At 31.6% G+C, this 12194-nt stretch overlaps 2 protein-coding genes across 2 annotated transcripts; both read right to left on the bottom strand.

Moving 5' to 3' along the window:
• Positions 1-222: 222 nt before the first annotated feature.
• On the bottom strand, positions 223-2341 carry LOC113869439 (bax inhibitor 1-like). The gene is made up of 6 exons (XM_027505760.1): positions 2093-2341; positions 1735-1878; positions 1547-1638; positions 1152-1338; positions 884-1039; positions 223-775 (listed from the first exon to the last, which is right to left on the bottom strand). Exons 1-6 carry the CDS (start codon positions 2195-2197, stop codon positions 725-727), a joined length of 735 nt encoding a protein of 244 aa, XP_027361561.1. The 5' UTR covers positions 2198-2341; the 3' UTR covers positions 223-724.
• Positions 2342-7508: 5167 nt separating this feature from the next.
• LOC113869624 (vesicle-associated protein 2-1-like) lies at positions 7509-10713 on the bottom strand. Its single transcript, XM_027506051.1, has 8 exons — positions 10539-10713; positions 10114-10184; positions 9954-10035; positions 9414-9529; positions 9191-9322; positions 8482-8556; positions 7721-7878; positions 7509-7552 (listed from the first exon to the last, which is right to left on the bottom strand). Exons 1-7 carry the CDS (start codon positions 10672-10674, stop codon positions 7747-7749), a joined length of 744 nt encoding a protein of 247 aa, XP_027361852.1. The 5' UTR covers positions 10675-10713; the 3' UTR covers positions 7509-7552; positions 7721-7746.
• Between the last annotated feature and the right edge of the window lie 1481 nt (positions 10714-12194).

The raw sequence follows: 12194 nt of genomic DNA, 5'->3' as shown, positions 1-12194 counted from the left end.
TTCTAAACAAATTCAAATATTATTTCTAAAACTAGAGAACAAATACCCTTCGAAAAATACACTAACAGAAAAAGTTTAATATAAAAACTCTTAGAATATGTATCACAAAATAATAAAAAACATATCAAAAATTGAAAAATGTATACAAAAATGTTACTTTATCAGGATTACATACTAAAAATTATCGTATAAAATAAAATAAATTAGAAAGTAGTTTTTTAAAAACAATGTTTGTATACCAAAATGATTTAGTGCACACAGCGTACAAGAATTCCTCTGCTTCACGTACTGATGAAGTTTGTATGAAATTCACAAAATAAAAAGTAAAACCTACTAAATAGATGGCCAAACCCATATGTTAGTGAGTGCTACGTAATTTTCACCCAATAATAATGAGTAAGAAAGTATATTACTAGGATTCCTCCAGGAAGAAAATTCTCACACGTTCTTGGAGCAAGAATTGATGAAGCATCTCCACCATTGATTTCTCTCCCACTCCCTTTCTCTAGCCCTTTTCATCCTTAGAACTTAGAAGCAATGTTATGCAAGAAAATCTTTTATTAGAAAGCTTAAAAACATGTCAACATGTACGACTGGTATAAAGCACACACGACTAACTGCACAGCAGTAACAAGCTCAAGAAGTGGACAACGTTATAGACAACTGTTTTCTGTTTTACAGACTAAGCGAGGAGAAGTGTAAAACGAGCAGATTTGAAAGGAAACTAATCTCTCCTCTTCTTCTTCTTCTCATTTCTCTCAGCTGAATTCTTCAACTGAAAAAGAATAGTAAAAAATTCGTCAATACAAATTTATGAGGAAACAAAGAGAGAAAAACAAGGTAGACAAGAATGTAAAAAAGATTGTTTAACGATAAAACTCACCATTATGACTAGAATACGAACAAAAATTGAAGCTAGATCAGTGAACAAGGTCAAGGCATGCTTTACATAATCCAGATCGCCTAAGTGAGCCCTCTCAACTATTTCTTGAGTGTCTACCACAATGTAACCCACAAACACCAATAGGCCAAAATACAACTGCAAAAGTATGAAATAAACCTCATGTTATAAATCTTCTGGCAGCAAGATAACCAAGCTTCATACCACCCCACGATAATTTCACAAAAACAGAATAATAACATCTACTTACCTCAAACTTGAAGAGAGCCATTGAACCTCCAAAGATGGAGGAAGCAAAGTGCAACCAGAGAAGAATGGACAACCCGGAGGAAACCATGCCTCCAAGGTACAGGTACTCCCTACGCCTTGCAACCAAAGCAGCTCCGGAGAAACATGCGAAGGCCAAGGAAGTTCCCACAAATGCACTAAAGATAACGCTGGGGCAATTGAAGAATAATAATGTCATAAATTTATACAAAATTAGAAATTTTCCACAGAAGGCACCAACCAATTGTCACAAAGCATTAACAACAAATAAAGGGCAGAGCAAACAGTGGTCAATTCTATATATACATATATTTAATTTTTGGGCACATTGAATTCATGGCATGAATCCTTACACAATCCATTGAGCATGACACATACCTTGGATCGATTCGAACAGCCAAATCAATCAAGGGTCCAATAGAGGCACCCTGAAAAAGTGACGAGGCCATCAACAAAGACACCCTCTTTCTCTGCATATCATGGAAAAAACAAAGGTGAGTAACAATTGAATTAATTACATAACTGAAAAAACAAACACAAGGCAAAAAGAACCAGCGAATACAAACCTCCTCAAGAGGAGGAGTCGAGAGCAACCAAGCACTGCTTCCCACGCACGCCAATGTTGTAAGAAAACCCCCAATGTTGAAGAGGACATGGAGGTAAGCCCCAACAGCCGCAGCAACCACAGCGAAACACAAGGTAAAATAAACCTACAATCAAACACAACTCAAAAATAAAACACTAACAAATCAAAGGAATCAATAAATTACGATCAGAAGATACCGAACGCATCAATCATCCAAATATTCTGGTAACCCTAATGTTTCCCAACCGTAAGACAACTGATATTGGGAATTATTAAGAGAAAAGAAGAAACCCTAGGGTTTCAAAATTTGATTGGTAATTGATGAAACAGAAGAAAACCTGCTTGAGGTGATTCTGAACGAGCGGAGAAATCTGACGGAAGTTCTTGAGAGTATCGTAATTCCATCGATTTCTTGAATCGAAGAAGGAAGAGAAGGAGTCCATTGCTTTCGATCGCAGAGATTCGCAAACACAATTTGATTTATCAAATTAAATCACAAATGTGCATTTCAACGACCCCAAACCCAATTTATATTTATATATATTTCAAGGGACGAAGTAATCGTAATTTTATTTTCGTCGAAGCTTCCGCATTCAATTAATTACCGCAATGTCCTTTCCTCTCATTGCCGGGTTATCCGAAGTCAATGTTGTATATTATTTATTAAATAAATCATTGATAAAGTTTTTTTAAAATATTTAATATAATTTAAAACTTAAATTCGACTTGATATTTAAAAATAACAATATAAGTCTGTATTTTTTATTACTATAACCTTTTTTCTAGAAAAATCAAATAAAGCTATTTTAATTTTCTTATTTTATATATTTATATAATATTATTATTATCATAACAATAATTTCAAATAATATTATAAGACATATCACTGGCCGGAAGCCTCTTATATCATAACCCAGAAAGAAACTATCAGCACTTTCTAATACTTTAAGCAAATCCATATGCATTTTTCTTATACTCATGCCGATCATCCTTCCTGAATCATAATAAAGAGGACCGTAGCAACAGGATCTTTCACCTAGAATTTTTTTGATGCACAGGATCCATCAAAATGGCAAGTGCAGAGCATACTTCTTTCTAGTAAGGGACTAGTGGATATTCATTACAAATAAAACTTTCAGAGAGAGAAACTTAAAAACAACTCATGATAGATATGAAACACAAATTTTATTTCGGGTTCTGTTCTTGTTCTTCAAATGACAAGAGCTCCTCTTTATATAGAGGATGGACAGCAAACATAATAATTACACACGACAAGGTTGGATAAGATTTCCAAACCTTTTACAAAGTGACTTTTTTAAAGCATATAAAAGCTTAAACTTTAAGTACATCTGATTCACACAAAAAACAAAATGTCTAAAGATACTTTATTACATAAAGGTTCTTTATCAGAGATTCTTCAGTCCTTGAAGATTGGCTCGTGACTTGGTGACAAGTTGGGATCAGGACTTGAGGTATAGCTTAGAGAATCATCCGGATCTTGTGAATCTATGTATGTATCATTATGTGAAGACCCTTCATCTTTGATTATTACATGGCTTGTCGTCAAGGATTGATAGAACCAACCAAATCTGAATGGGCATGCCAAGCTTTCTATGTTGAAAAAAGATCTGAGAAGATTAGAGGAAAAAAGAGGTTAGTCATTGATTACAAACCTCTTAATCATTTTCTCAAAGATGATAAATTTCCTATTCCTAAAACCTCTTCTCTGCATACACTGATCAAAGATGCCATAATCTTTTCAAAGTTTGATTTAAAGTCAGGATTTTGGCAACTCGGTGTTGATCAGAAGCAGATCAATTTCTTTCCAAATGCTGAGTCTTTCCATTTCAGTCTGAACATCTTTTATCCAATTTGGAATAGGTTGGAACCAGGATAAAAATTTTCATACCAATGTTGACTGATTTCGCGGATCACTGAGGAACTCAAACATATTGAATGTAGGAAAAACTATAGGGTAATGGTACAAAAGGGTGGTACACCAAAGATACCATACATCTTCTTCAATTAAAGGAAAATCCATTAATAAGGCAAAAATGTTTAGGTATGGTGCATCAGGTTGAAACCAGGTAGGTTTAGGTTTAACACTACGATGGTAGAGTGAAAGAGACAGATAATGAAACATGTGATTTTTTGCAAAATCTTTGATGTATTCTATAGTGATAACATCATGTCTCATATCTGGTGGAAATAATGGAAGAGGAGTTGATCCAGAGCTGGTACTGGTTTCAGCAATATTGAGAGGGAAAATTAATGGATATGTGTTCAAGGTGGTAACAAGGGTGACTGGTTTTTTTGGTCTGGACAAGAGGTCAGGGACAACATTTTTTTCTCCTTTAATGTGTTTAACAGTAAAATCATACCTGGAGAACCAATTTTTTAATCTGAGAACTTGAGGATCTGGTGGCATCTTATTTTTGAAATCAAGCAGTGCAGGAAAAGCAGAGTTATCCATATGGACTTCAAAATTATGACCTCTGAGATAGAAGTCAAATTTTTGAATACCATTTTTGATTGCAAGAGTCTCTTTGTATGTTGTATGGTAATACTTTTCAGATTCTTTGAATTGTCCACTGGCGTGTCCACAATAAGCCTTTTTTCCATTAATTTCTTCAAGTAGAACAGCTCCCCAATAATGATCACTAGCATCTGTTTGCAAAATTCTTTTTCCATTACCAGGGATCTTCAGTGGGGGAGGATTTTGAGCTATCTTCTTCAAACATCGAACAGCTTCAGTTTGTTCATTGTTCCAGGATGGAGGATTTTTCCTTAGTAATTTTGACAAAGGACTTGTGTATTTGGCAGCATTAGGGATAAAATCCCTAATATAATTCAGCACTCCAAGAAACTGTTGAATCTGTTTGACTGTAAAATTTTTATCAGGAAAATTTAGGAGTTCTTCTGCAATGTGAGGTTGTGGTTGATAATTCCCCTGAGAAAAATGCATTCCCAAAAAATCTATCTGGGTTTGGGCTAATTGAATCTTTTTTTCTAATAACATAATTCCATAATCATTGGCAAGCTCAAAAAAATTGTTCAAGAGAATTTTATGGGATTCAGTATCTTTTGAGAATAATAATACATCATCTATGTAGATGAGTGTACTATCAAGAATAGGTTCAAAGATTCTGGTCATGGCTTTCTGAAAAAGGGAAGGTGCTACCTTTAAACCGAATGGAAGGACTTTCCATTGATATTGAGCATTTGGTATGCAGAAAGCAGTTTTGTATCGATCAGAAGGATCAACACCGAGTTGCTAAAATCCTGACTTTAAATCAAACTTTGAAAAGATTATGGCATCTTTGATCAGTGTATGCAGAGAAGAGGTTTTAGGAATAGGAAATTTATCATCTTTGAGAAAATGATTAAGAGGTTTGTAATCAATGACTAACCTCTTTTTTCCTCTGATCTTCTCATATCTTTTTTCAACATAGAAAGCTTGGCATGCCCATTCAGATTTGGTTGGTTCTATCAATCCTTGACGAAGAAGTTCAACACATTCTTGTCGAGCCATCTAGAGATCAGTCGGACTCATTCCAGGATGTGTGGCTTTGGTGGGATTGATGTCTTCATTGAGCTTGAAAGGGAGTTTTATAAAAAACTCTGGATTGTTCCAAATTGGTCTGGGATGAGAGAACTTTTCATGTCCATCTGCACATAAAGTTTTTAATCTTTCTTTAATTTCAAAGTATTCTGTTGGGCTTTCTTCAAGGGAATAAAGCTTCAGTATATCTGTATAAGGCTTGAAGGTCCTTTTGAATTTTATTCCTCTGAGAAGAATGTGAAGTTTGTCAGTGAGACAGTAAGCATCCATTCCAAGCAGAATGTCCTTATTAGGGAGATGAGTCCCTATAGGCTTAATCCAGATAACGCAATCTGGAAACAGTTTAATCCCAATAGGCATTTTTGAGATTAGGTGAGTATTGAAGACTTTTCCATCAGCTGCAATAAAGCATATATATATATATATATATATATATATAATATCATCATATTAAAAAATAAATAAATAACCCAAATCCCTACTTTTTATCATTTTCCTTGTCGCTTGTCATTGGCAGCTTTCTTGGTCCTTAAGTCAATGTTATTTATACCATAGTTATTATTATAAGAATTTCGACACCAATATTTTTATAATTTTATTTATTCAATTTGTCGAACACAGCAAATGAAATTTGCACTCAACTAAGGGAATATCTCAATTTTATTTTCCAGATTTTGTGTTCTTTTAGTACGAAGGAAAATAAAATAAAAATTAGAAAATGCTTTAAAAATTGAAACAAGTATTAAAACTGGTAAAATCTTCAGGTTATAGCTCGATTAATTCAAATTGATTACACTAAATTGAATTAATTAAATTTACGACCATATTATAATTAAAGTTAACACTTTATAAATTGAAACATCACATCGGCTACGTTGGTGATTTTATATCCCCAAGAAACTACACAAATTGCAATATCTAAAGGATATATGAAAATAGAAATAGTATTGCTTCCAAAAGAAGAGTTCTTAGTTCATGACACCGACTTACTCAGCATTGAGATGAAAAATTCTTATTTGTCTGTTTATTTAATTAAACTCTGTACAGTTAATTAATATCTTTCAAATTTAATTTTGATGTTAATTTTATTTAAATTATTTTAATAAAAGAAATATCTTTTAATAGTTACTCAATAAACAGGTAATTGCATATTTGATATTTTTGTCATGTCGAATTTCTCGCTTAACGATTGTGAAAGGGCCATAAAAGCATTCATCCACGTAATGCAACCAATGACTGGTAGACATATCAGCACCACTTTGGTAATAATGTGGTAGATCTCAAGCTTCCCATGAAAGGACTAAAAAATATAAAAAGCTTCGCATCAGCGCAGCAATAAACAATAATATTTTATTTCATCGTTATAATCTTTACAATACCTTGAAATGAGGGTTCATTTTGATACTTTCTTTAAAAAACAATACCATATTATCCCTTTTTTTAAACGACAAATTGACAAATAAAGATTAAGAACAAAGTAAGAAAACAAACTTCAATTAAACTCGAACAGCTTCTCCTAATTGATCTACAAGCTCAGTGATTATATCTATCTGTTTTAACAGTCATTTAAATAATATTTTACTTAAACTTATTTTTCAAATCTTATTAAGCTTTAAATGCTTATATTTTAATTAATTTTAAAGTAATTTTTCTTTAAATAATTTTTAAAGTTATATTTATTATATTTCATATATATTTTTAAGACAAGAAAGATCTTTTTATACCAATATAAATTTAAAAACTCTTATCCTAAATCTGAATTTTTTATTTGACTTACATTTAACGAAATTAATGAAGTAATAAATTATAACTCGTTAGATGTAAGTCAAATAAAAAATTTATATTTATATTTTAGACTCATATAAGAAAATCCTACCTTTTTTAAAATTGTGTAATACACAACATTTCGGACTGAAATATTTTATTGGTAATGATAAAATAGAACACTGAAAAAACTTTAATCTCCTGTAGAAATCCACCATTCCTAACTTGAATTACTCGACTTTTTAATGCCGAACGTTTAAGATCATACTAGGAATCGCATAAAAGAATAAACCAAAACATACTAGACGAGTTCACTTTAACGCTAAGTATTCAAAAAGATCGTTGAGCTTGCTTTTTACCTTGTTCGTTTTGGGTTACGCGAGCCATGTAGACTAATATAGGTCAATTATCAGGTAATTTAATTTCTTGTTGAACTGATGTAGTGGAATATAAGTGTACTATAAATGAATAACTATAAATTAGCACGAAGTTCCACTCTTTTATGTCTGCGAATGTGTGTGAAAATGAATTTACCCCAAAAGACAATAGTAAGTTAAGACTAAGAAGTAAATTGGAAAAAAGATATCTTCAAAGGAATATAGAGCTTTACACTTTTACAGTGAACAACACGAAGAGACTGCATGCAAAGGTTTCGAATAGTATCAATCATTCTGTAGATGGTGAAGAGAATAAAAGTTTCAAAAGAAAGCCAAGCAAAGCTCCAATGAGACCCACAAAAATGGCGAAGGTCAAGGAAAAGCCAGGGCCACTTCTGTTTCTTTGTCTTTTCAGCATGTCCTACACATATTAAGAGAACCTATGGATTAGTGATATTTACAAATTATTATTAACTATCGAGTATTAATCACGAATACATCAGATAAACAACTGTTATAGATTCAAGAGTTACAACCAAAAAGAAAAAATATCTATAAATAAAAAGTTCAAATGTTGTTTCCAGCCCACCTCAGGGCCTTTTTTCTCTCTCTTTTTTTAACCGATGCCCATTAAATCGGAATCAGAAAGGCAGTCCCTCCATATTGACCATGTCTCTATTAATGTCACATATATTGTACTAGCATACTGGAAATGACGCCCAAAAGACAATTTACAAACAAATGCTATAAACTCCACATAATATAGTCAGGTAAACAGGACACAAATCACAATGGTATTTTTTCCTGTATACAACACTATTCTTCTTTTTTCTTCTACATTTTGAATTTTTTTTAAGGAGGGAAAAAGGGTCTAAATTCCAATTTAGGCTTGTAAATTTTAATACTAATATTTTTCATCATTTTCAATTTTAGTCACTGTGCACACATATTTGGAGCACAACAATAATTCTAAGGAAAATCTTAACCAAAATCTTGTGACAAAGGAAACATGTAGAACAATTACCAGTTCCTGTTGCAGCTGTCGTGTTTGTCTGGCAGCGGCATCCCTTTCTTCCTTCAGATGCTGTAAAGCCTGACCCTTCAATAAAAAAAGGAAATTTAATTTAAGCATGAATGGCTAATCTAAACAATGCAACTGGGCTTTTAGAGAAGTTTAACCATTTAACAGTAAATACTGTAATGTAGGAATGGTCGACAATGAGCCAAATGGCGTGCCATATTGAGTACTGTTTTAGAGATAATCACTCAAACACAGAAGGCAGAACTAAAGCATGCCCATTCATCTTGCTGACAGACTCGGTATGCATTTGCAATTAAAATCAGCCAATATAACTTTCGTAACCTAGAAAAAATCTGGTGTTACAAATACAAAAGTAATTATTTCAAATTCAGCCTGTAAGTAAAATTTATGAGAGTAATGTTATTTCCAAAACACCTTCTCACTAGATCTTTTACAATAAGGATAGGAAGAGACGAGAGAAAAGTGTAGTGACTCAGAAATATCCTTAATCTCAATTCTCAACCTTCTCCATTTCAAATATGTGAAGTTTATTTGAATAGGGACCCCACCAATATGGGGATTCCAGCTTGACGCATACGATGTAGCATATGGCATTATGGCTAAATACATAAAATAACTAAATTGAAACTGAAGAATAAAAATATAACTTAAACTGATTTCCACAAAGGGTAGCGGAAGAGAAGAAACTCACAGAAGAGGCATCAAGTTTTTGTGCAGAGTTCTTTGATGCATCATCTTCAGAGCTTCCATCGGGTGAGGTAGAAGAGACATACGAAACTCTTAGTTTCAACTCCTCTATTGAATTACCACTATCCTTATTAAACTGTAAGTCAAATTAGCAGTATCTGTGATCAATTTTTTCTTTTCAAATTAATTAGTCGATCCTGTATAAAGGACAGTGTCGACTCTCTTACAGTATCTGGTGGGAGATCATCCACATCAGTATTCGGATTCACTATTGTACTCTGCACGAGAAACTTGTCTTTACACTGCATATCTGGAGGGTATTCGTGTTGGGCTTGGAGGGTAACTGTACAATATAAAAATTGGACAATATGACAGATGCAATCATGCAAATGCCGTAGAATGGGAAAAGAGCTCTAGGTTCTTAAACAAATAGCATAGACACGATTGCTTTGAACTCTAGGTGTATAAATGAAAAAACGGAAAAACTGTAATCATAAAATCCTGAAGTGTATCGCATGTTCAGAATTCAGATATGAGCTCTTAATCACTCATTCTTTGTCCCTAGTGATGTGAGGAAGCAAAACTTCGGTTGTGTGACATGAGGATTTAAAGCAGCATTAAGTGATGTTTGTATTTTTAAGATATCAGATGCATGTTTACATTTAACAGCTTCTTTCTTTTCATTTGTTAACAAATGTTTCAACCCAAAGAAGAAAAACATATACATTAACAAAAGAACTAGACTTAAAAAAGGTAACAAACAGCACCTCTGATGATACACGAATCCCAGGGCTGTATAACACCGGTGTTCGGTCGTACGAAGTATTTCTTAGGTGAAGTGGTTTTGACCTATCAAATAGCAAATTAACATAAGATTTAAATAAATAGCCCAAGAAAAGCATATTCTGCAAAAACATAAGAGATTACCTTGAAAGCAACATGGTTCTCCGTGTTATTCAGGACTCTAAGATCGCAAAACGTTTGCTTCTCCAATTCAACTGGTAATTACATGAATATAGTGTGAGATAACAAAATAATAATTCAAATATCATTCTCACACGGTGCATTTTCACATTAATTGAAAGCATAAATAGTTGAAGTGCCGTATGCGAATTGATGATAAAAGAATGTTAAGAATTTGATGCGTATAACACTAAAAATCTTCGTCATGTGAAACAATAACGCTTCCTTTTATGACTTGAATATATTTGTTTTTATTGCATTTAATTAATTAAAGGGAAACGATGATTATTTTATTTAAATTCAAGAGAATATAAACAAATGATTATGCAGCCGAAGGAAAGAAGAAATGGAGAGGAGGAGGAGAGAGAGAGAGAGGTTAAAGTGCGTACATTGGAAACGGAGTTCGTCGGGACTAACAGAGATGAGTTGAGGGAAAGACATGACGATGGGAATCATTAGAAATGACAGCGAGTGAGGGATAAAACTAAAAGAGACAAACATGTGGTGGAACGAATAGCATGCCATGCCATGAATGGCTCCAAATCATATAACAATGCAAATTTTTAGCCAAACTCTCTTCTTCCTCTGCACGTGTCTTTCTCTCTTTAATGTTATTACGTTTAAAGAGATGCCAAGGAGTTCGCATAAATTCCACCATTATTTCTACCACCATATTATTGGCTTCAAAGAATTTCATATTACACAAGTAATAGTAATGCCAAAGAAACTACAAATTTTTATGTTCTTACAAAGTATTGGCTACAAAAACTAAATATCATTTCAATATTATGTCATATTAATCTAGATAGATATATTCCTTTCATTTTTAAGCAAAATTATAATATTATTTATTAAATTTATATAAACAAATTAATAAATATATTATTATTAAACTAGTTTGTGACAAGTTAGATTTTGACAGAGGTTCTGGTCCCATCCCCTATTATACAAATATATTTTCAAGTATTGCAACCGTAGAGAATTAAATGATCTGTATACACAACTAGTTATATCCATATATATATATAAATAAATAGAAATCTAACGCTGGATACTAATTATAACAATTATCGATTGACATAAATTAATAATAACAATACATTATATATAACATGAATCACATTAATAATAAAATATTAATAGGATAATGATAATTATTAATCTAATATAAAAGAAGAATTAAGGAATATATCAATTCAAACAAATTCTGCATAATTGCGTCTGCGATGAACAGGTTCAACAATGTACAACCATTAAAGTCATATTATACAAGATGTAGTATAACATATGAAATGTACAAAACAATTTAAATAATAAAGAATTTACAATAATATATATATATATATATATATATATATATATATAATACATTTTATATGTTATGAAAAACAATTACAAAATACATCACAACTGTGATCGATTTAAATTCGTTAAATTTTTAGTAGTATATCAATAATTATATATATATAATACATTTGATATGTTATAAAAAATAATTACAAGATACATCACAATTGTGATCGATTTAAATTCGTTGAATTTTTAATAGTATATCAATAATTGGGAACCTATAATTTATTACGTGTTTATGACATATTAACATAGAGATTAAAATGTAAATGAATGTCACAGATAAGATAAGAATTATATTCGTATATATATAATTAAAAAAAACCTAAATTCTAAGTATACAGTAACTAAACAAGCAATTTAATCTCAAAATAATTGATCAAATTAACATAAAAAAAATTCATAAGTTATACCAAAATTATAAAAATTAAAAATAATTAATTTTTGCATAAAAAATTAAAAAATAGATTTTAGAGGTCTAATCACACAAGTAACAATGTATAATAACAAAATAACTTAATTTTTTAAAAAAAGTTTTGTTAAACTCAATTTTTAAGTTTAAACATTTACAAATAAAAAAAATTTATAAAAAAATACACAGTTATTGTATTGAAGTTATAAAAATATAATAAATATTTTTTTTTCTAATAAAATTTTACTATTATTAACTACTTATCATCAGGGCTGAAGTTAAT

This window comes from Abrus precatorius, unplaced genomic scaffold (assembly GCF_003935025.1).
Source record: "Abrus precatorius isolate BTA unplaced genomic scaffold, Abrus_2018 Scaffold6, whole genome shotgun sequence".
Classification (NCBI taxonomy): Eukaryota; Viridiplantae; Streptophyta; class Magnoliopsida; order Fabales; family Fabaceae; genus Abrus; species Abrus precatorius.
This window is presented reverse-complemented; position numbering and strand designations above follow the sequence as displayed.